At 43.9% G+C, this 23,014-nt stretch overlaps 1 protein-coding gene across 6 annotated transcripts in view; it reads left to right on the top strand.

Moving 5' to 3' along the window:
* Nucleotides 1-15,445, top strand: part of CHEK2 (checkpoint kinase 2) — a 43,652-nt gene extending 28,207 nt beyond the window's left edge. For 5 of the 6 annotated variants that reach the window (XM_046641506.1, XM_046641507.1, XM_046641508.1 and 2 more), the window contains 9 exons: nt 607-660; nt 3,858-3,919; nt 5,767-5,866; nt 7,318-7,404; nt 8,223-8,386; nt 8,610-8,725; nt 9,751-9,836; nt 14,272-14,352; nt 15,097-15,445. In XM_046641506.1, coding sequence (XP_046497462.1) covers nt 607-660; nt 3,858-3,919; nt 5,767-5,866; nt 7,318-7,404; nt 8,223-8,386; nt 8,610-8,725; nt 9,751-9,836; nt 14,272-14,352; nt 15,097-15,186 — 840 coding nt within the window. In that variant the 3' untranslated portion in view covers nt 15,187-15,445. The remainder of the gene's footprint in view (nt 1-606; nt 661-3,857; nt 3,920-5,766; nt 5,867-7,317; nt 7,405-8,222; nt 8,387-8,609; nt 8,726-9,750; nt 9,837-14,271; nt 14,353-15,096) is intronic. The other variant, XR_006885481.1, reaches the window with a different exon arrangement.
* Nucleotides 15,446-23,014: the final 7,569 nt, after the last annotated feature.

Raw genomic sequence — 23,014 nt, 5'->3', positions numbered from 1 at the left:
CCTGAAGCTTCCTCTCGTCGGAGCCTCTGTAAATACGACAGCCTGCAGTCAATTGGAACCAGTGTCTGCTCTATTATTAGAAATTTGACTTGACATTTTCCTTATACAGTTTAACTGAATACCTTCTTGTCTGTGGCTTTTGTTTGTTGTATCATTTTGATGAATGTAAATAATTCTACAGCTGATGAGACAAGCAGATCTTACCAGGTAAGCCTGAGAAGAGTGGAAGCACATTTGTTTCTGGCTGTGGGAACTGGAGCAAGTGGCTTCCTTTCTCTCAGCCTCAGTTGTTCCATCTGCAAAATGGGGATAATAGAACCCAGTTCATTTGGGAATTATGAGGGTTAGATGAGATGACCGTTTTAAATAAAGAGCTTGGCATAGGGCCTGGTCACTTACTGAATGCTTACTATTTGTCAAGCACTTTGCAGAGTGATTTTAGGTGAGTTATTTAATTTACTGACCTCTAGGCCTTGATCTCTTTGTATGAGCAGAGCTGGGAGCTCAGACAGCTTTTACTCAGCTGAGTTTAGCTGTAAATATTTTCTAAATATTGGCTATTATTATTATTACTAATAAACTCTAATATTATTTTATTTATCAAAGGATCCAGCTCTCAATGTGGAAACAGAAATAGAAATCTTGAAAAAACTAAATCATGTAAGTATTGCTGTAAAATATGACCCATACCTGAATTCATTCATCTCAAAATATAGCAGGAGTGCAAAGCATTTCAATATAATAAAGCTGGTATTAACCTGGGTTCCTTAACTGTGTATGCATATATGTTTTTAGCTGCCATTTAGCTGGGAAGAAACTTTACCCTGAAATTTTGAGAGGACAATACTATGTAAAGATTTCATGATTAAATAATTATGTGATATTCCACTGAGTTAGTTTCTGACCAAAAGATATAGTAAATCTCCTAAATATTATATTTCATAGGGGCTTGATCAACTGATTATGTTTGTGAAGACAATGCTAATTTGGCAAATTTGGTTTAATTATACCTGAAGTTTTAACACCTCTGCATACCTTTCGACAGTACTGATTTCCATTTACTTCATTTGGAGTAAATCAAATAAATTCAAGGGTATCCAATAAGTATGACAACATTCTGTCCTTACATCTGACTAAATGGTGTCAGTGGCTTTGTTGAGTGTACATAGTTCCTATCTTTTTTGTGCCGTGATGACCTTGTCTCAATGGAAGTGTCTAAAGATGTGAGAAGAGAAAGCGTTGTGGATTCCATCTTCCTTTTTATTGTTCTTTTCATTTCTTCGTTAATTCATGAGCCCTCATGAAGTCATGAGCTAGGTAGGCACTCGAGTGAAACTTGAAATAAGACCTCCAGTCTGTCCAGCTAAGAATTATCTTATTCTGATTCTTAACCTCCAACCAACAAGATTTCTTCTCCCTTTTCTCATCTCCTCAAATTCCCCCAAACAACAAATAGAAACTAAGACCAAAATCACTGCCATCATCACAATAATTCAGCAGCTTCCTTTAGAACCCATGGTGGATCTGAAAACCCATGAGAATCTGCGTGGCTGACCTTCCTGCTTGACTTTCTTCTAATTCCCTTCCAACTTGCTTCTTGCCTAAATTTTTCTTCTTCTCCAAGGGATCTGGAATCTCTTGTTAAAGAGAAGAGCCCTCTAATTATTTGGGGTGGAGTTGCTTCAAACATACCCCTAAGATAAACACTTAGAATCCTCAGAGAATTTTCTCTGATGTCAGAGGATCCCCAAACATAATATTTATACAAGTCCAATGTCCACTGCAGTCAAGAGGAATTTAGAACCCTAAAAAAGATCCCTGGAGATACTTCTTGGCAATTTACAAGGGCACGTGGAAGCCCTTGGGAATTTAATTTGGGCTCATGAGTGCATTTTGTTGTTTGAGGACAATGAGTTGAGCCTAATAGAGTCCAGTAGACTCTGGCCTTTGGAGTCAGGCATTGATTCAGTCAACTGTCAAACACGTATTGTGCCAGGTTGTCTTCTAGGCCCCGGGCAGTAGTGAGCACGGATGGACTTGGCCATCCCTCCTCTCATGTGGCTTCAGTCTAGTGGGGAGACAGACCTGGGGTCCCATATCATCTCTGTCACCTCTTGGCTCTGAGAAGCTCATTTCAGTTTCTGGAGCCTCTATTTCCTCATCTGTCCAATGGACACAATAGGATATTTACCTCAAAGGTCAGTGTGAGAATTAAATGAGATGTGCTTGTAAAGCTTTCAGCACAGAAAACACACTTGGGGAATGGTAGGGATCTATAATTCCCTAAACTGTTCCCCGTGTGACCTAAATGGAGGGGCTGGGTTAGTAGCCTCTGGTTCCTGAGAGACACTTTCAGCTGTGACAGCTCCAGCCAGTGACCCTGGAGACAGTGCCTACTAGAGGAGACAGCTCATGCTGGCTTTGACCCAAGAGGACCTCTTCATGCTCTGTGAGCTCCTGGCCCCACCCATTCCCAGGTTGGGCACTGCCTCTGCCTGATGAAGCCAAGCTGAACCAAGCCGCTCTCATTCTTAGCTCTAATCTCCTGTTCCTTTTCCGTGCGTATCTTTCCTTCTGCTTCTCTTTTTTACTTTATCACTTGTGTATAGCTGGAGTCAGATAGTGCTAAAAGTTCCACAGCCTTCCTAATCTTCCTCTCTGCAAACATTTTACATCTCTTTTAGCATTTTTTTTTTTTTGAGATTTTACTTCCGTATTTCTACATAACAAACTATTATCTCTTGGTTTATCAATTTTACATAGCTTATTGCCTTCCTGTTGTGTTTTATGAGAATTTCAGCTCTTCTTTCCTTTCTATGCCTCTTAATAAAGTACTTTAGTGCCTGTTCAGTGTTTTCTTTATTGTGACAATAACACATGTTCCTGCAGAGCCAACTATACTGTGATCATAGGGAAGGAGTGGTGGAACTTGTTGGCTCTCAGTCTGACTCCCATGGCCATGTGTTCCATGCTCACAATGTGGCTGGCAGGGTCTACCCTCAGTGGGTGGTGTATCTGTTATTGATGTTGTTGGTATTAATATGGGCAGCATATGAGTGTCTTCTGTGTGCCAGCCGTTCTGCTGAGTGTTAGTCCTTGAAAGATAAATAAGACTTGACTCGGCCCATGCGGTGTCTGATGAAAGGAGACCCGTGGTGGGTGTTAGTTTCCTTTCTCTGCCCTCCTGGAGCTCACAGCCTGGCTGGGAGACAGATGCTAAAGGTGCAGTGTGGGGTGGCACAGATTAGAACCACCGCAGGGAGTGTGGTGCATTCTGAGGGAGACATTTGAGCTGGAGCCTGATGCCTGAGGCCGAGTGTGCCCAGAGCTGGACCACCAGGCAGGGAGGTAGCTGAGGAAAAGTGTGGTACTGAGAAAGAGCACAGGGAGTCTGGGCTGATGGGGAGTTTTGTGGTCTGGAGAGGAGGACGCTTGGAACAGGAGTAGGAGATGAGGCTGTGCTGGTGGGTCGGGGCAAGACGAGGGGCTGGGTCACGAAGGGCTTGCTAATCCCCTGCTGAGAAATTAGATTTTAGCCTCTAGGCAGCAAGAAGCCAAAGGATTTCTCTCTTGTCTTCCTGCCTGCCTGCCTTTCATCTCATCCCTTCTTTTCCCTCCTCCTCACTCTCCTCTTTTCCTTCCTTTAAATATTTTTAAATTATATAATATTTAACACACATAAAATAGTAATTGTAAATTGTAAAGCAAACCAATAAAATGAACACCTTTCAACTCGCCATCCAACTTAAGAATGAAAACTTGACCTCCCTCACCCTCCGGGCCGATGTCCCCACTTCTGCCCTTGTGGTTTTCCTCTTGGGAGCTTCTCACTAGTTTTCCTTTTTTCCCTCATTTAGCCTTGTATCATCAAGATTAAAGACTTTTTTGATGCTGAAGATTATTATATTGTTTTGGAATTGTAAGTAGTAAACTTTTGTATTTGTTTCCATTTAAATGCCTGTAAGCCCCCAAAGAATCGAATGCTGGCATGCATTTCTCATCCTGGGGACCCTCGTTGTATGTATGTGGTGGTGGGGCCCACAAAGAGTGTGTGTGTGGGGTTCGTATCAATCCTAAAATCCCTCTGGTGTTTCCAAAGGAAGGTGGCTGAGAGGTCCCAGGCCCTGGATCTGAGGCCTGTGTTTGAATCTCACTCTCTAAGTGACTGACTGCCCTCGGGTTAGTTTATTTCACCTCTGAGTCTCATTTTCCTAGTGTTAAATGGGGAAGATAATGATGCCCCTGTGCACCGAGTCGTAGTGATTAAATGCTATGAGGGAGGGAAAGCCCCCAGCAGAGCACCTGGCATCTGTAGGTGCTTACCCACAGGTGGATATTATTACACTGAAATACCTGCCTGTTAAGGGTGGACCTTTCTGTTTGGGATCACGGTACCAGGTTGCATGGTGACACCTGAGTATCTCTCAGGTGCTGGTTTACTTGCTGGTTTATTTCAGTGGCCATAAAGTCCTGTCTTATTTGGTGTGATGAAAATCATTTCCTGTCTCATTCCTGGAAGGGGCCTGTCTTGATGTCTGTTCCTGCATAAAAATGTAGTGTTTCTAGGGGTGGCTATTGTGGCGGACAGGCAAGGCTTTGCACCTGAGTGGCCAACTGTGGCTATGCAGGTGACCATTAAGATTATATACCAGGGGTGGCCCAGTGGTGCATTGGTTAAGTTTGTGTGCTCTGCTTCAGTGATCCAGGGTCCACCAGTTTGGATCGTGGTTGCAGACCTGCACACTGCTCATCAAGCCATACTGTGGCAGTGTCCCACATACAAGACAGAGGAAGATTGGCACAGATGTTAGCTCAGCGACAATCTTCCTCACCAAAAAAAAAAAAAAAAAAGAAAGAAGAAAAGAAAGAAAAAAAGATTATCTGCTAGACAAGAGCCCCAATCATAGCACCAGGGGAGACTGGATGGCCTGTGTGGTACTTAGGGGAATATCTGTTGCTATTAAATAGGAGATTGTGACCTGACTGGATCTAGTTAAAACAGCTTAATGATAATAATAATAATATAATAATATAACAGTAACTAATTCTAATTAAGCACTTAATATGAGCAGAGTACTGCTCTGAGCACTTTACGTGGATTGAATCATTTAACCTTCTTTACAGTCAGCCAGGTTACTTACAGGTTATGGGTGGGTTACTATTTTTAGCCCCACATTAGAGAAGAGCAAACTGAAGCACAAGGAATTGAATCTTCTTGCCAAGTGTCTACACCGTACCAGGTGCTTTACCTACATCACTTCTCTCTTAATTTTTATGACAGCCATCAAGATAGGGGGGATCATCCCTATTTTTTTAAGAGGCAGAGACAAGCTCAGAGAGGTTACATAAATTTGCCAAAATCCCACAGCTGGACTGTGGTGGAGCTGGAGCTCAGACCCCGGTTGTCTGATTATAGGCTCCTGCTGGCTTCTCTCCACTAGTCTCAGAATCACCTGGAGTGCACTATAAAATGCTCCTGGCCCCACCTCTGATCTATTGAAACACTTTTACAAGCTTCCTAAGTGTCTCCATTGCCCACTGCACACTCCTTCCATCCTTCCTTGTTCCTTAGTTTCCCACGGGGACATCGGGGACATTGGATTGTGGATGAGGGTCATTACCTCATTGCCATTTACAAATGGGAGTCAAGAGTGAATAAAAATGGCAACTCTTTCCCGTGTTAATGAGTTTGTTTTTTTTGTGTTATTATCTTCCCTCCAAGTGAGTTTCCCTCCAGGAACGAGCCCCCTGCTTTGTGTGTTTCAGGATGGAAGGAGGAGAGCTCTTTGACAGGGTGGTGGGGAATAAACGCCTGAAAGAAGCTACGTGCAAACTCTATTTTTACCAGATGCTCCTGGCTGTACAGGTAAGAGAATTCCTCAGTTCTTTGGGTAACCTGCTTTCCTCTAGGTGAATTACTCCCTGAGTTAGGCAGAAAGCGAGCGACCGTGGATGAAAACCCAGAGAGCCGAGAGTCTGTGTGTGTGTTGTTCTGTTCTTGGCAAAAACTTCTCACCCCTTTGACTCAGATGAGACAGCGCATGCTGTGAAGCTTAAGAGAGAGTAAGAAAGGGAGTTACAGAAATAAATGCACAGTTCCATGTGTCCTCTCTTTAGCTTGGAGGTATTTCTGGAGGATTGGTCTCTACTTCTGCCTGATCCTTATAGCAATCCACCTTTACCTCTTAGGGTGGGAGTAGGGCAGGTATGAGGGTAAGGCTGGCAAGTTTGGGCGGTTGTGACAGACGGATCGCTCCCCATGGCACGGTGCTGGGTGTTCCCTTCCGTGGAGCATCCTCTTAACTGCAGCGGGCAGGCAGGCAGGCTTGTGTTGCTGCCTTCTCTTCTCTACTTTGGGAAAGTGTTGGGTGGAGGAACAGCCGGGGGTAGCCTGCCTGCTTCGAGGAACATCACCCTTTCTCAAACCAGATTTGGCTGTGGTGCTTCCCCACCGAGGTTTCTTCCCTTGAAATCTTGCTCCTTGCAGGAAACAGTGATTGGAAGTAGTGCTCGCTGAGTGAGGATGGAGAGATTTTCCTGGGATGCTTCATCTGGGTTTGCCCTCCCTGGGGGCTTCACCAGGTCCCTTTCCCAGTAGAAGTGTTTTGGAGGAAATTTTTCCCTAGGCCAGGGAAGACTGAAGTCCATAAACATCTAACCAGTGCTTTACTCTCTTACTGGTTTATTTCCTCCCTTTTATTATACCAAGTATATCTGGGTGAATTGAGTGCAGATCGGTGGATGTGGGAATTTCTTTTTCCTAAAGAAATATGACAATATATAAAAATGAACACACAACCATCAACATTGTATTTCAGCCGTAGAGTTTTCGAAGACTAATAGTCTTTGCATCGAGGAATATGTGAACTCTGGGTATTTAAACAGATAATTTACAAATATGAATTTTACAGATTCCTTTTAAAAATATTCTCAGGGATAGAACAACCAAATATATTAGTTTGATGGAATTTTTATGCTTTACTTTAATATGGTCTCAAGATATTTTATATCACTCATTTACATTTTTGTTATTGACATTGACACCTGCCAATGGGAAGGGATATTTATTATCTTGAAAAATGAAGTAAAAGGTTTACTGTCATAAGTTGCCTTTTTCACTCTTCTACTCTTTAATGATTTTCTTGAAAACAAATTTGTAAACACTAACCCCTTTACCCAATGGTTTTCTGTGATTTTTGAGACTATGGTTGAGAGTAACATGGCTTACGGTTTCACCCAGCTGTAAGATGCGTGTGTGTGTATCTGCTGATGTACCTACTCCATAAGTCTAAGGGTCCTGCCTCCCTTTGTGTGTAGTACCTTCATGAAAATGGCATTATCCATCGGGACTTAAAGCCAGAGAATGTTCTCCTCTCATCTCAAAAAGAGGACTGTCTTATAAAGGTGAGAAATTTGTGTTCTGTGTGTGATCACTCCAGTAGATTTCTCTTTAGAAACTGTTTTTTAATTCATCAGGTAAAACGTAGGAGCATATAAAGATTGAGAATTATTAGTTTTTAAAAAACAATTATTTTAAAATTATTTTAGAGGTCAGGTGGTGTTGCTCCAATCCAGAGTCTAATGAGCATTTATTGGGCTCCACTGTATACAAGCCACTTCTGTATTCAGAGGGAGGGAGGGAGTGGTCTAAATGGAGGAGTGAATCACATCCCCTGTCATCCCCTTCCCTTTGTCTGAGGCAGTGCTTCCTGAGCCTGGCTTCCTTTTAGAATCACTGTTGATTAAATTAAATAAATATTTAATTAATTTAATTTTAAAGAACCATGACACTTCAGCATCTCTTGAAGGTGGCACCCAAGTGTAAGTATTTTTTTCCAAGATCCTCAGGTATTCCAGTATGCAGCCAAGGTTGAAAAACCAGGATCTAAGAAGAACCATGCATTACTAGTTAGAATCCTAGAGTGTCTGTGATAAGGGCTATAAACATTTTGTGAGACTACAGAGAACACGGATAAGTTGGAAAAAACCCTGGGCCTTGAGGTTCCTTGGCTCAGAAATTTTAATTTAAGCAAAATTAAATAACTTGCAGAGCTTGAGATTACTTTACAAAGACGTGAATTTGCAGATGCCAGATTAACGGCAGGCGGGAATTATTGGATAGGCACTCATCTAGCCTGCATGTCTTTTGGGACCGCAGACTATGTTAGTCATTTTTTTTTATGATGCCATTAAAATTGATTCCCTTTTGTCCTTAATTTTAGATTACAGATTTTGGGCAGTCCAAGATTCTGGGGGAGACCTCTCTCATGAGAACCTTATGTGGTACCCCCACCTACTTGGCTCCTGAAGTTCTTAATTCCTTTGGAACTGCCGGATATAACCGTGCTGTGGACTGCTGGAGTTTAGGAGTTATTCTTTTTATTTGGTAAGAAAAGTTTTCATTGCTTCAGAGTCTGGTTAGAGGTAATTAGGTGAAATCAGAAATGTGTCCCGGGAGAGAGCTTGTGTTTAATTTAGGACACTTTTTTTGACCATCGATTTAAAGAAAAATCTAATTTTTCATTATGCTGAAAAAGAAATCTGTATATCCGAATGCCACTGAGAATGCCACTTGATTTCTTTTCCTTTCTCTCTCTACCAATATTAAGCCTTAGTGGGTATCCACCTTTCTCTGAGCATAAGACTCAAGTGTCACTGAAGGATCAGATCACCAGTGGAAAATACAACTTCATTCCTGAAGTCTGGGCAGAGGTCTCAGAGAAGGGTATGGATACGAAAGGGTTAAGAATTTATGGTTTGCTAAAATGTGTGTGTGCTGTGGTGGGAGTTTCTTTTCAAATTTCCTGATGTTTTCTTCTGTCAATTCTGTTATTTTCTGTTGTTAGTTTTGTATCATTTGAGAGGCAAAAGAAGTTGTTAACAGTGTGGGCTCCAGAGCTCGGCCGATCTAGCCTCAAGACCTGAGCTGACTACGTCCTAGCTATGTGACCTTAGGCGAGTTACTTAACCTCTCTGAGTCTCCATATCATTTATAACAATAAACTCCTAGCTTAAAGTGTTTTTGTGAGGGTTAAGTGTAACATCTGCAAATACCTGGCACCTATTTAAGTGTGCAAAATAATAAGTAACTTTTTAGTTATAAGGTTTCGTTTGAGTAAGCATGTAAAAGTTGAATATAATTAGTTACTTTGTTTTAGAATTTAAAAGTACAACTTTGTAATTCTCAAAAGAAAAAGTAGCAAGCTAAAGCTACATGTCAAATAACATAACATAGATGATTGTGTTAAATGTCAGACTGTCTAAGGAATAATGTTGCAATAAACAAGCTAGCCTCCCTTTGTGGCTGGCTCTCAAGCTTTATTTCTGCCAAGACTACAGTTCCAAGGAGCCTTTCGCTGGCTGAGGAACTTTTCGCCATCAATCCATGGGTCTCGGGGAGAGTTGGCAGAGTATCCTGAGTGTCTTAGAACTGGGTGGAAGTGCAGCTTTAATTAGTTTTGAACTTGAGTCCAATAATGAGAGAGGGAACAGAGGGTTAAGAGGTTGTGATGTGCGAGCAGGGCGAGATGGGGAGCATCATGGTCATTTCTGGTATTCTCACAGCACTCTGATGAATACAGAGTGAGGAGGATTAGGGGGCCCTGCCCACCACGCCTGCTGACTCACAATGACCTCAGCCCCTCTCTCCTCTTTCTGGATGTTGGCCTGTGATTCTGGCATACTTAATTTTGCTGATTTAATGTATCTATCCTTTTCACCGTGATTTGCCAAATTATCTTATTGCTTTAGCTCTGGACCTTGTCAAGAAGTTGTTGATAGTGGATCCAAAGGCACGTTTTACAACAGAAGAAGCTTTAAGACACCCGTGGCTTCAGGTGGGTATGGGGCAGTGCCTACTAGCAAAAAATACATGGGCAGCCCTGATTTGTGCCTGCGACATGAGAAGGAAGATGGAAACACAATGTTTGCTTTGTTTGGTCTGTTTTTATAAGATTTTATTTTTTTTATTTTTTCTCCCAAAAGCCCCCCGGTACATAGTTGTGTATTTTTAGTTGTGGGTCCTTCTAGCTGTGGCATGTAGGATGCCGCCTCAGCATGGCTTGATGAGTGGTGCCATGTCCGCGCCCGGGATTGCGATCTGGTGAAACCCTGGGCTGCCGAAGCGAGCGCGCGAACTTAACCACTCAGCCACAGGGCCAGCCCCTAGGTCTGTTGAATGCAATTGTTTTAGATCGAATTTTAGGTGTGTGTGGGGTGTGTGTGTGTGTATGGGTGTGAGTGTGGGTGTGTCTTTGTGTTTGGGTGCAACCTTTTCAACTAAACTTGTGGCTCTTGGATGGACAAGCCCACTTTATGGCCTGTCCTGGTTCCACTTGGCTTCCTGAGTCTGCAGTTTGGCTGTGTTCCTTTCACTGTTGGTTCTAGCATCACACCTCCACCCCCAGCTGTGCCCTACTCTTTCCTCAAACCCCCACCCCAAACAGGTGGGGTGGGCTGCATTCCAACTATCTTCAACCTTAAATCAGGGAAGCAGGTTAGGAGGAGGACGACAGCCTCTCTGGGGGAGAATCTGGTTATTTCTCAGGCCCAAGTGATTGAGTATAAAGGGTCCCACTTCTTGTTCATGGTGAGTAAGCATGCCATTAGTGCAGGCTGTTACCTGCGCCTTTCAAGTCTGCATTACCGCTGTGTTTCTGCTGGGGGATGTGGCTGCCATTGGGTTATCCACTGACCTCACTGGAGCTGCCAGAGTTGGAGGTCCTTTGTGGTTTGCTGGGCTAGTCTTTGGTTTTGGAGTTAACTTACAGCATCGGGCAGTTTTCTTCTGACGAGCATCAGGTCTTCAATTATGTGCAGTCCATTTGGCACAGCCATGCCCCTTTCTACTAACTTTCATTCGGTCTCTGTTTCCTGTGGGGTGGGGACTTAACCAGGTAGCTTGAACCAGGGGCTGTCACTCTGGGGGCTTACTGTTCCAGGAAATCCTCCAGCCAGCCAGTCGCAGCACTGTGCTTCTGGGACTCTGGGGAAGACCGTCCTCATTCTTTTTCTTTTCCAACCCTTCACCTCTTAACAGTTTTGCTCAGGTTGAGAACAACAAATCCTTAAAAGAACAAAAAAGTAGATATATGTTTGGGATGTTGCCCTGGAAACAGCAGTCCCCCCAGAAGAAATCTGTCAGATGATTTAGCACATAATAGACCACACAGATTTGAAACAGCAGGACCCTGGAGAAAAGGAATTTGGAAACAAAGGGTGCCTTTGCATGTGGGAATTTAATTTCGATGAAAAAGAAAAACATGCCTCTTGGCTCTTTTCAAGTGCCCTGCTAGGGAAACTCTTGGGGCCAGATGTGGAGGTGGAGGAGCTTGCCAGTTAGGCCTGGGAACAGGGTTTGCATCTGCCGGAAATTTAAACAAGTCTATCCGATTTTTCTTGTCTCAAAAGAAAACTGTTACTGACACGGAGGAAGAGGTAAAGTTCAGCCCTGCCACAGAGGTCTCACTTGAACACCCTTTTGTCTACTTTTTGTTTTTGCAGCAAAAGGTGGAGCGAACATTGAGTGAGGACAAGGATGCAGATTCCCCATGTAAATCATCTGCTAGCGATAGTTCAGCTTTTATTTTGGGAAAATTCAGTGTTTTTGAAGAAACCAAACGGTTTTGTGGGTCTGCCACTGGACTGAGCATTTGGAATGTGAATTCCGGTCTCTGTTTTGTCATTAATAGTGTCCAGTTTGGGGAGCATCCCTTATATCCACTTTTGGCCTCGTGTTCACTTCCCAAAATAGAGGATTCCTTCCTGCTTCCCTTTGAGGCATATTACAATTTAATATTACTGAATAGACTGTAGACACCTCAGAGGAAGGATATTTAGAGATACACGTTGCGACCTGTGGTATGTAATGAGCTCCTTTTCCAAATTATTGCTAATTGACTTGTTTTAAATGTAGGCCTAAATGGGCTTGTGGTCAGTTCTGTTGGGCTGCCACAAGGGGCGTTCCAGCATGGTTTCATTTCTTAGTGCATTCATTCTTTCAGGGGACAATTAATGAGCTCCTATGTTGAGCACTGTTAGGTACTGTGGATGCAAAGAGGAGTTAAGATAAGTCCTTGCCTTGGGGTTCTGACAGTCTGAGTGGGGGCCAGGCCTGACCAGGGTCACTACAGAACAGTGGGATACATGTGTTAAGAGAGGTAGGTGCAGAGTATGGGGGATCCCCAGGATGAGATGGGACCACTGCCCACGGGGCTTGAGGTACTCACAGGTTCACACGGTGTGGATAGTGTCTAACGGTTGGATAGCCTGGGGCTGACATGGGTGTATTCATTTGCTAGAGCTGCCATAACAAAACACCCAAGACTGGGTGGCTTAAACAACAGAAATTTATTTTCTTACAGTTCTGGAGGCTAGAAGTCCAATTTCAAGGTGTTGGCAGCCTTAGTTTTTCCCGAGGCCTCTCCCCTTGCCTTGCAGGTTGGCCGCCTTCTCCCAGTGTCCTCACATAGTCTTTTTTCTGTGCGCTCACATCCCTGCTGTCTCTTTCTCTCTTTTTTTTGAGGAAGATTAGCCCTGAGCTAACATCTGCTGCCAATCCTCCTCTTTTTTGCTGAGGAAGACTGGCCCTGAGCTAACATCCGTGCCCATCTCTCTCTACTTTATATGTGGGACGCCTACCACAGCATGGCTTGCCGAGTGGTGCCATGTCCACACCCGGGATCTGAACCAGTGAACCCTGGGCTGCTGAAGTGGAACATGCGAACTTAACCGTTGCACCACCAGGCCGGCCTCTCTTTCTCTTCTTGGGAGGACACTAGTCAGTGGATTAGGGCCCCACCCTAACAGCCTTATGTTAACTTAATCACCTCTTTACGGACCCTGTTTCCAAATATAGTCACAGCACTGGGGGTTAGGGCTTCAACATATGGATTTGAAGGGGGGGGGAGGGGAACCAGAGTTCAGCCCACAACAATAGAGGACAGCATTTTCAACATTGACTGAGTCCCTCTGATATGGAGGCCCCTGTGCCTGTCACAGTGCCTGGCATCTAAGAGTGCTGGGGAAATATTTGTTCATGGAGTGAATGAGAAAGGTGGGTGAGGGGGACGGGCAGGAGGGCCAGGAGGGCATTCCCGGTGAAGGCTGTGAGCAGGTGTAGGAGGAAATAAGGCGCGGGCCTTTAGAGTGGCACTGTGCTAGAAGTGAGATCCTAAGGGAGGTTGTGGAGTGGAATCCAGATGAACTTGGCACTCTCAAAATGGGCAGTGGGGAGCTACACTGAGTGATGCCATCAACAGAGCGATGGAAGCAGGTGATTCTCCACGAGATATATAACAGGTGAATTCATCTTTGAGCACTGAAGTTTTTTATACCCATCAATTTGCTGAATGTTGGAGGCCTTCACTCCCATGTCCTCTCCCCCACCCACCATGGTACACGTGGCTTAGTGGGAAGAGTAGGGTTGGGTGGGAAAGTAAGTGGGGCTTTGGAATCAGGCAGCTCTGGGTCTGTATTCTGCACACGTTACTTGTGGGTGGCTGAGCTGGGCGTCCAGCTGTCCTCAAAGCCTCTGATCCTAGTCATGGATGCTTTACCTTTCTGAAGGCGGGGAGAGCTGCACCGGGTCACCTCTCAGGACTCCCAGAGGCAAATCTTTGAACCCTGCAGAAGTGAATGTCCAGGGAGGTAGGAGTTACCCTCATACACATCTGGGCAGGATGTGCATGTGCTGCACCCCCTCTGCCCCCTCCAGCAGCAAGAAACACCTGTAATGCTATGGCCTCTTATTGTCTTCCTTTCTCGTTAGAGCCAAGCTCTAGGCTATTGTGCACCTGAAGTCCTTCTGGGACTTGTACAGCAGTTGCTGGCTGAATTTTCCTAGGGTGCTGAGTTGGTTTGTTAGGCTGGCCCCAGTTACTGGCTTCATTGTTATCAAGGAGGAGAGGGGTGTCCTGGAGTCAGCCCCCAGAGAACTGAGCCAACCCCAGCCTCTGGCCTCCTGCTTGCCATCTCTCAGCATCTGGGATGCTGGTTCTGCAAGTCTTGACTGCTAAGGTATGTGGTTGTCTCTGACCCACTGAGAGCTCTTAGGTATGTGGGTTTGAGTCCTGACTGCTGATTAGACCACTCTGGGAAGGCAGAGGTGAGGACCACCTTTCTCTCCTGGAGCTCCAGCAAAGGTATGCCTCTAGGTGCACATACTGGATGTCTTTTCCCACTTCCCTGTTTCCAGGGGCATTCTAGCCTTGTCTTTCTAGGAGCTTTCTTTCCCTCAGACACAACCTATTTATGTTTCTCATTTCTTCACAGGATGAGGACATGAAGAGAAAATTTCAGAATTTGCTTTCTGAAGAAAATAAATCAACGGCTCTACCTGAGGCCCCAGCCCAGGTATTCTGGATGAGGGTCATTAAACGTAGGCTAAGTTTAAAGAGCAGATGAGCAAGGATGTTGAATTCCAATAGCCTCTTTAGCAGCAATTGCTTAACATTGTTTTTAGGATCAATGTGGTATATTTTGTTTCAGCTTGATCTGCTCTAGCAGCCTTAGAAGATTTAATAATGAAGAGTATGTTTAATGCATTAGAGAAGCCCAGCTAGGGAGTGTCTTTTAGGACGTCTCCTGCCAGTCAAGATTGGAAGCCTATTTTAGAGGCTCAAATTTAAATTTGTTGAAAAATTTAAAGTGTGGGCGAATGGTTGATAATTTATTGATTATAATTTTATTCCTCTTAAAGTTCTTCATAAGTTAGTATCTATTCATTCTTGTCCTATCTTCTGTTGGTGAATGATAACACCCCTCTTCCCACTGCCCCTTCGCAGTTTTATAAATGGGAAAACAAAGACACAAAATGTTGTCTTCTCACAAAAGAACAAGGCTTGGGGCTCCTGGTGAGGGGTGTTGTAGTCCCTTTACACTTCATAATTTAGGAGAAGGTGACCAGAAGGAGGCTGGCTATGCTGCTGACTTTCAGTATATATCTTTGAATGGTTGGAAGCCACAGGGGAGAGAAATGTGAGTTTGATAAGCTTGTCTGAGTCTCGAGAGGTGTAGTGGAGATTCAGAGGTCAATGAAGACAATCAAAGAAGCCAGTGGTTTTCTTTGAACATTTCTCCCTTTTACCTTATCTCCAGCCTTCCACAAGTCGAAAGCGGCCTCTTGAAGGGGAAGCAGAGGATTCTGACACCACAAAGCGCCCGACTGTGTGCACTGCTGTCTCATGAACACTAGCTGAACATGGAAGAAATGTACCTTCTTGAACCTTGCTGACATTTTCTTGAAATCTGTTTTTTTTTAAATAACCTTTTTTTTTAAAATTTAGGTTATAATAGCTTACAACACTGTGAAATTTCATTTGTACATTATTTTTTGTTAGTCACCATATCAGTGCTCCCCTTTACCCTTTTGTGCCCACGCCTGCAGCCCCCTTCCCCCTGGTAACCACTGAACTGTTCTCTTTGTCCATGTGTTTGTTTATCTTCCCCATATGAGTGAAATCATACAGTATTTGTCTTTCTCTGTCTGGCTTATTTCGCTTAACATAAATACCCTCAAGTCCATTCAAGTTGTTGCGAATGGGATGACTTTGTCTTTTTTTGTGGCTGAGTAGTATTCCATTGTGTATATATACCACATCTTCTTTATCCAGTCATTGGTTGATGGGCACTTGGGTTGCTTCCACATCTTGGCTATTGTGACTAATGCTACAATGGACATAGGGGTGCCTAAGTCTCTGTGAATTGTTGATTTCAAGTTCTTTGGATAAATACCCAGTAGTGGGATAGCTGGGTCATATGGTATTTTTATTTTTAGTTTTTCTTTTTTCTGAGGAAGATCAGCCCTCAGCTAACATCTGCTCCCAATCCTCCTCTTTTTGCTGAGGAAGACTGGCCCTGAGCTCACATCTGTGCCCATCTTCTTCTACTTTATATGTGGGACGCCTACCACAGCATGGCTTGCCAAGTGGTGCCATGTCTGCACCCGGGATCTGAACCGGCAAACCCCGGGGTGCCAAAGTGAAATGTGTGCGCTTACCTGCTGCGCCACCGGGCTGGCCCCTATTTTTAGTTTTTTGAGAAATCTCCATACTGTTTTCCATAGTGGCTGTACCACTTTGCATCCCCACCAGCGGTGTATGAGGGTTCCCTTTTCTCCACAACCTCTCCAATGTTTGTTATTTTTTGTCTTGGTAATTATAGCCATTCTAATGGGTGTAAAGTGATATCTTAGTGTAGTTTTGATTTGTATTTCCCTGATGATTAGTGATGTTGGACATCTTTTCATTTGCCTATTGGCCATCTGTATATCTTCTTTGGAGATATGTCTGTTCATATCCTCTGCCCATCTTTTGATCGGGTTGTTTGTTTTTTTGCTGTTGAGTTGTGTGAGTTCTTTATATATTATGGGGTTTAACCCCTTGTCAGATATATGATTTGCAAATATTTTCTTCTAGTTCGTGGGTTGTCTTTTTGTTTTGATCCTGGTTTCCCTTGCCTGGCAGAGGCTCTTTAGTCTGATGAAGTCCCACTTGTTTCCCTTGTCCAAGAAGACATGGTATTCCAAAAGATCCTGTTAAGACCAATGTCAAAGAGTGTACTGCCTATATTTTCTTCTAGAAATTTTATGGTTTCAGGTCTTACCTTCAAGTCTTTGATCCATTTTGAGTTCATTTTTATGTATGGTGAAGGATAATGGTCTACTTTCATTCTTTTGCATGTGGCTGTCCCGTTTTCCCAACACCATTTATTGGAGAGACTTTCTTTCTCCCTTGTATGTGCTTGTCACCTTTGTGGAAGATTTGCTGTCCCTGGATGTGTGGTTTTATTTCTGGGCTTTCAATTCTGTTTCATCGATCTGTGTGTCTGTTTTTGTACCAGTACCATACTGTTTTGATTACTGTAGCTTTGTAGTACATTTTGAAGTAAGGGATTATCATGCCTCCAGCTTTGTTCTTTTTTCTCAGGATTGCTTTAGCTATTTGGGGTATTTTCTTGCTCCATACCAATTTAGGATTCTTTGTTCTATTTCTGTGAAGAATTGGGCTTCTGATTGGGATTGCATTGAATCTGTAGATTGCTTTGGGTAGCATGGACATTTTAACTATGTTTATTTTTCCAAACCATGTGCATGGAATATCTTTTCATTTCTTTATGTCATCATCATTTCTTTCAATAATGTCTTATAGTTGCCATTGTATAGGTCTTTTACCTTCTTGGTTAAATTTACTCCTAGATATTTTATTCTTTTTTGTTGCACTTATAAATGGGATTGTATTCTTGAGTTCTCTTTCTGCTAGTTCGTTATTAGACTATAGAAATGCAACTGATTTTTCTAAGTTGATTTTGTACCCTGCAACTTTACTGTAGTTGTCGATTATTTCTAATAGTTTTCTGATAGATTCTGTAGGGTTTTCTATATATGAAATCATGTTGTCTACAAACAGCGAGAGTTTCACTTCTTCATTGCCTATTTGGATTCCGTTTGTTCCTTTTTCTTGCCTAATTGCTCTGGCCAAAACCTCCAGTACAATGTTGAATAAGAGTGGTGAGAGTGGACACCCTTGTCTTGTTCCTGTTCTCAGAGGGATGGCATTCAGTTTTTCTCCAATGAGTATGATGATGGCTGTGGGTTTGTCATATATGGCCTTCATTATGTTGAGATACTTTCTTCTATCCTGATTTTGTTAAGGGTTTTTATCATAAATGGATCTTGTCAAATGCTTTCTCTGCATCTATTGAGATGATCATGTGGTTTTTATTCCTCATTTTGTTAATGTGGTGTATCACATTGATTGATTTGTGGATGTTGAACCATCCCTGTGTCCCTGGTATAAATCCCACTTGGTCATGATGTATAATCTTTTAGATGTATTGCTGTATTCGGGTTGCCAATATTTTGTTGAGGATTTTTGTATCTATGTTCATCGGCAATATTGGCCTGTAGTTTTCCTTCTTTGTTTGTCCTTGTCTGGCTTTGGTATCAGGGTGATGCTGGCCTCATAGAATGTTAGGATGTATTCCATCTTCCCTAATGTTTTGAAATAGTTTGAGAAGGGTAGGTATTAAATCTTCTTTGAATCTTTGGTAGAATTCTCCAGGGGAAGCCATCTGGTCCTGGAGTTTTATCTTTTGGGAGGTTTTTTTGTTTTTTTTTTTGAGGAAGATTAGCCTTGAGCTAACATCTGCCACCAATCTTCCTCTTTTTTCTAAGGAAGACTGGCCCTGAGCTAACATCCATGCCCATCTTTCTATACTTTATATGTGAGACGCCTGCCACAGCATGGCTTGACAAGCAGTGTGTAGGTCTGCACCTGGGATCTGAACTGGTGAACCCTGGGCCACCAAAGTTGAACATGTGAACTTAACTGACTGCTGTGCCTTGGGCTGGCCCTGGGAGGTTTGTGATTACTGTTTCAATCTCTTTACTTGTGATTGGTCTATTCAGATTATCTATTTCTTGATTCAGCTTTAGGAGGTTGTAAGATTCTAGGAATTTATCCATTTCTTTTAGATTGTCCAATTTGTTGGCATATAGCTTTTCATAGTATTCTTTATAATCTTTTGTATTTCTGTGTATCTGTTGTAATTTCTTCTCTTTCCTTTCTATTTTTTTTTTTTTTTGAGGAAATTAGCCTTGAGCTAACATCTGCTGCCAATCCTCCCTTTTTGCTGAGGAATACTGGCCCTGAGCTAACATCCATGCCCGTCTTCCTGTACTTTATATGTGGGACACCTACCACACACAGCACAGCTTGCCAAGCCGTGCCATGTCTTTACCCAGGATCTGAACTGGCGAACCCTGGGCCGCTGAAGCAGAATGTGCGAACTTAACCGCTGTGCCACTGGGCCGGCTCCTCTAATTTTATTTATTTGAGCTTTCTCTCTTTTATTTTTTGTGAATCTGGCTAAGGGTTTGTCAATTTTGTTTATTGTCTCAAAGAACCAGCTCTTTGTTTCATTGATCCTTTCTACTGTCTTTTGTTTCAATTGCATTTATTTCTGCTCTGATTTTTATTATTTCCCTCCTTGTGCTAACTTTGGGCTTTGTTTTTCTTTAACTCTGTTTTTTATAGTTTGTATTTTAATTATGGGAACAGTTGCTTTTCCACCATCATTGATACACTGTTCAAAACCTATTGGAACCTGGGCTTTATGCTTCTGCTTGATGACCAACTCTTTGTTTGCATGCCTTTTGTGTGTGTGTATCTGAAGTTGTTGTGTGCCTTTCATCTGGCACTCTGTCCTGGCCGTAAGCAGGCAGGTGTTTCAGGATGTATCCCTGGTCTCAGCCTGGGGAGCTGCATACAAATTCTAAAGGCCCCTTAGAAAGTTGCAGGGAAAGGGGCCCAGCAAGGTTGGGGTGGAGTTGGTAGAGACTGGCTGGCTGCCAAAGTCCTCATGAGATAGTAGCTGCTTATACCACAGGCCAGTGTTAAATTCTCACCTTCATAAAGATACAAGTCCACAGTCCCTGAAACCGTGGGGCCAGATAAGTTGTAAAATTCCAAGTTTTCCTGATTTTAGGAAGACGACATGGCACATCGACTGTACTATGTGTAGCACCCTGCAGAATCCTATAACCAAACAATTGAATATTTCTGTAGCAAATATTCACGGTAAAAAGGAGAGAGAAGACTATAAGTAGCTTCAAGTCAGTTCAGTGAGTTATGATGACTCTCAGGCTTCAGAGCTGTTTGGATTTTGGAAATGCAAATGAGGCATGTGGGCATGTCAGGTTGACCCAACAATGATCAAGGAGGCCCTGTGTAAAGCCCCTCTCTTGGTTGGTCTTGTCTAGTCCTCACAGTGATTCTATGGGTTGGGTCCTCCAACCACCCTTATGTTATAGGTGAGGAACCCAGGCTGAAGGAGTGACTTGTCCAATGTCACATAGCTAGTAAGTAGTAGAGCTGGGACCCAACCCAGGTCTTTCTGACTCTAAAAGTAACGTTCCTCATCTCCTCAGTCTCGTATTCAATAAGACTCAGGGATGTTGACTCACACAGACAAAACTCACAAGAAGTTGATGTCTAAATCTTGAATGCCAGTGTGTTCAATGATTATGAATGGGTACAGCCCCATGATCTGTGCAAGTTGGAACACCTTGGTGGCAAGGAACAGAGGTCCATTCAAAGTACTTCATGGAAAAGGGGATTTGTTTCAGGGTTACAGATGGCTGGGCCTGGGAGCCATCAGGAACCCAGGAATTTCTAACGGCTGGCCTTTTGTCTTTCTGACCCATTGATTTTGCTTCTCTTGTAACTTTTTTCAGATGCCACTGGTCAGCCAGCCAGGGCAGGATCAGGGGCACACAGCTGTTGCCCTAGGCAATGGGGGTGGTGGTTGGTAATTTCCATACGAAGGGTGTGCAAGCATTCTGAGGCTTGGCTGGCCTGGTGGGGGTGGGGGTGGGGGTAGATGGTGATTTAGGTGGTTTGTATATTTATAGGAATGAGGCTTAGATTGCCAAGTTAGATGGATTTTAGCTCATTTGAATATTTAATGTGAAGGCTGTGGTTTCTTAGGGCGTTTTTCCTTCTTGGGGCAGGGTCACCCAGCCCTTCTCTGTTTCCAGAGCACTGTGTACGAGCTCCCTCTGATTATACTTACCAGAGTAGGCTGAATAATGGCGCCCAAAGCTATCCTCCTTCTAATTCTCAGAATTTATGAATATGTTCCTTTACATGGCAAAAGAGACTTTGCAGATGTGATTAAGTTACGGATCTTGGGATGGGAAGATTATCCTGTCTTATCCAGCCCAATGTCATCACAATATTCTTTTTAAGAGGGACACAGGAGGAGTCAGAGTCAGAAGAGAAGGAGTGATACGCGTTGCAAATGGAGGAAAGGGCCACAAGCCAAGGAATGTAGGCAGCCACTAGAAGCTGAAAAAAAGCAAGGCAATGGATTTTCCGCTTGGAGCCTCCTGAAGGAACCAGTTCCTTACACCTTGACTTCAGCCAAGTGAAACTGATTTCAGACCTCTGACCTAGAAAACTGTAAGAGAATACATTCGTGTTGTTGTAAGCCACCCAATTTGTGGTAAATTTTTACAGCAGCCATAGGAAATTAATACACTCACCAATGGGGAGACACCAGCTGCTGACTTGGGGCTGCCCAGCATCTACTTCCTCTTCCTAATTTCACTCCAATTTTCTTTCGGGGGGGATCTTTTTCCCTATCCTATGAAGTCATGGTGGGAGGGGGAGATGGTAAAGCTAAGTGTCTGCCTGCCCCCCATTATGGAAGCTGAAGGGGTCCCTGGAGGCTCCTTCCCTGACAGAGCTCCTCCCATTGTCCACCCAGCTGGAGGTGGGCAGAGGATTTTGCAACATGAGCAAATGGTGGTGGGCTGGCAACAGTGGTGGTAGGAGCAGTACTGTGCTAAGCTGAGCTCTCTGCACTTCCTGACTTTGGCTTTGGGCAAGTTACTTCAAACTGTTGAGCTTTTATTTCCTTATATGTAAACTGGGTGCAATAAGAGTACCAACTTCACATGGTGTTTGTGAGGTCCATCCATCAATGCTGGCTTCTATTCTTAAAGGTAGGAGGGCCATGTAAGTGGCCAGAGGGAGCCACTTGATCAAGTTCTTGATCAAGGAAGTAACATCATCTCTTCACCTTTTTGGGAGGCACACAAGATGGGAGGATAACCTAGATGCCTTTGGCAAAGCAGATTTGGGAAATGCTGAGGCTGGGGTGGGTGGTGGGAGCAGAGGTGGAGGGGCATTTCCCAAGGGCTAAAGTAACCGCCATTCCCTTCTGAAGAACAGGCATGTTGCCCCACGGCCGACCTGCCACATGCCTAGATGACGGTGCTGTGGACAGCTCTTAGTTTTGCCAGTCCTGCACCTGATGCCTCTTGTGGTAATTGCATTCCTATTTTTCTGGGGGAGGCATGCCTCCTTCCACTTGCCCGCACCCCATCTCCTTCTTGAGGGGCTGATCTCACCCCTTTCCTAGAGGGGCTCCATATAGCCAGGTCTGGCCAATCTTGCTCTGATTGGCTCAGGCAGGGGCATGTGACCCAAAAGGGTGCAATGAAAGTCAACCCTGGGACTTCGGCTGGAACTATTGGGAAACAGCTCCTGCTTTCCCCGTGGCATGTGAGCTAGGAGCTGCCGGGGACACTGGAGAGAACTGCATGAGAGTGAAGTCATCACAGGGGGAAGCAGTGCAGAGAGATTCGAGGAAGACTGAGGTTATTGTTTGAGCACCTGGATCTAGCTGTGCCTGAAGTGAGGTACCACCCCAGGATGTTTAAATGTGTTCCCGTTTTTGTTTTACTCTGAGTTGGTTTTTTGGTCACTTGTATCTGGAAGAGGCCAGACTATTTACCATTTACAAACTCCAAGAGACCCCTGCAGACTCTCCTTTTTCTAGTAGGGAGAACATTCTCTGCTGCTGTTTTCCTGCCAACTTTAGGGTGTTCAGAGAGGTTTGGGGCAGAGAATGGAAAGCGAAGATGTGGGAAGTAACAGTACCTCCAGCCAGAAGGTTGTATGAACCCCTCCCAGCTAATTATACCACAGGGTTTGGGAACAGAGTCCTCTCATTAAACTTTTAGGAGTCTTGGAAGGATAGGGCAGGAATTAAACCAGCAAAGCTTGGAGAGCTTGCTGCGTGCCAGGTATTGTGCTCAGGGATGTACACCCATCGTCTGAAAACTCGCCTCAACCCTGTGAGGCACTACTACCGCTCTCCCGTTCGCAGATTTAGAAATCAAGGCTCTCTGGTTCGGACAAGTGGCCTGTTCAACCTTTCCCAGTTTGCAGAGGTGGAGGTGAGACTTGAACCGAGATTTCCCTTCTCGAGAGCCCTTGGTTTGGTTACGTTAAAACTACTCAAGAGGTCTGGTCACCCGATGACCACTTGGTAAGTACTAGGCGGCAGTTTTGACACTTTAGCTGGATTATCTCACTGAGTCCTCCCAACATGCTTTAGTTGTCGGACCTTCCTGATTAAGGACAAACAGGCCCCTGGAGACCTGACCTTAATCACGCAAAGGCTCACGGAGATGCGAGACTCAAACTCAGGTTCTCCATTGGGTTTG

Source organism: Equus quagga, chromosome 15, assembly GCF_021613505.1.
Source record: "Equus quagga isolate Etosha38 chromosome 15, UCLA_HA_Equagga_1.0, whole genome shotgun sequence".
In the NCBI taxonomy this organism is placed as follows: Eukaryota; Metazoa; Chordata; class Mammalia; order Perissodactyla; family Equidae; genus Equus; species Equus quagga.
The sequence above is the reverse complement of the archived record's forward strand: the minus strand, read 5'-3'. Positions and strand labels throughout refer to the sequence as shown.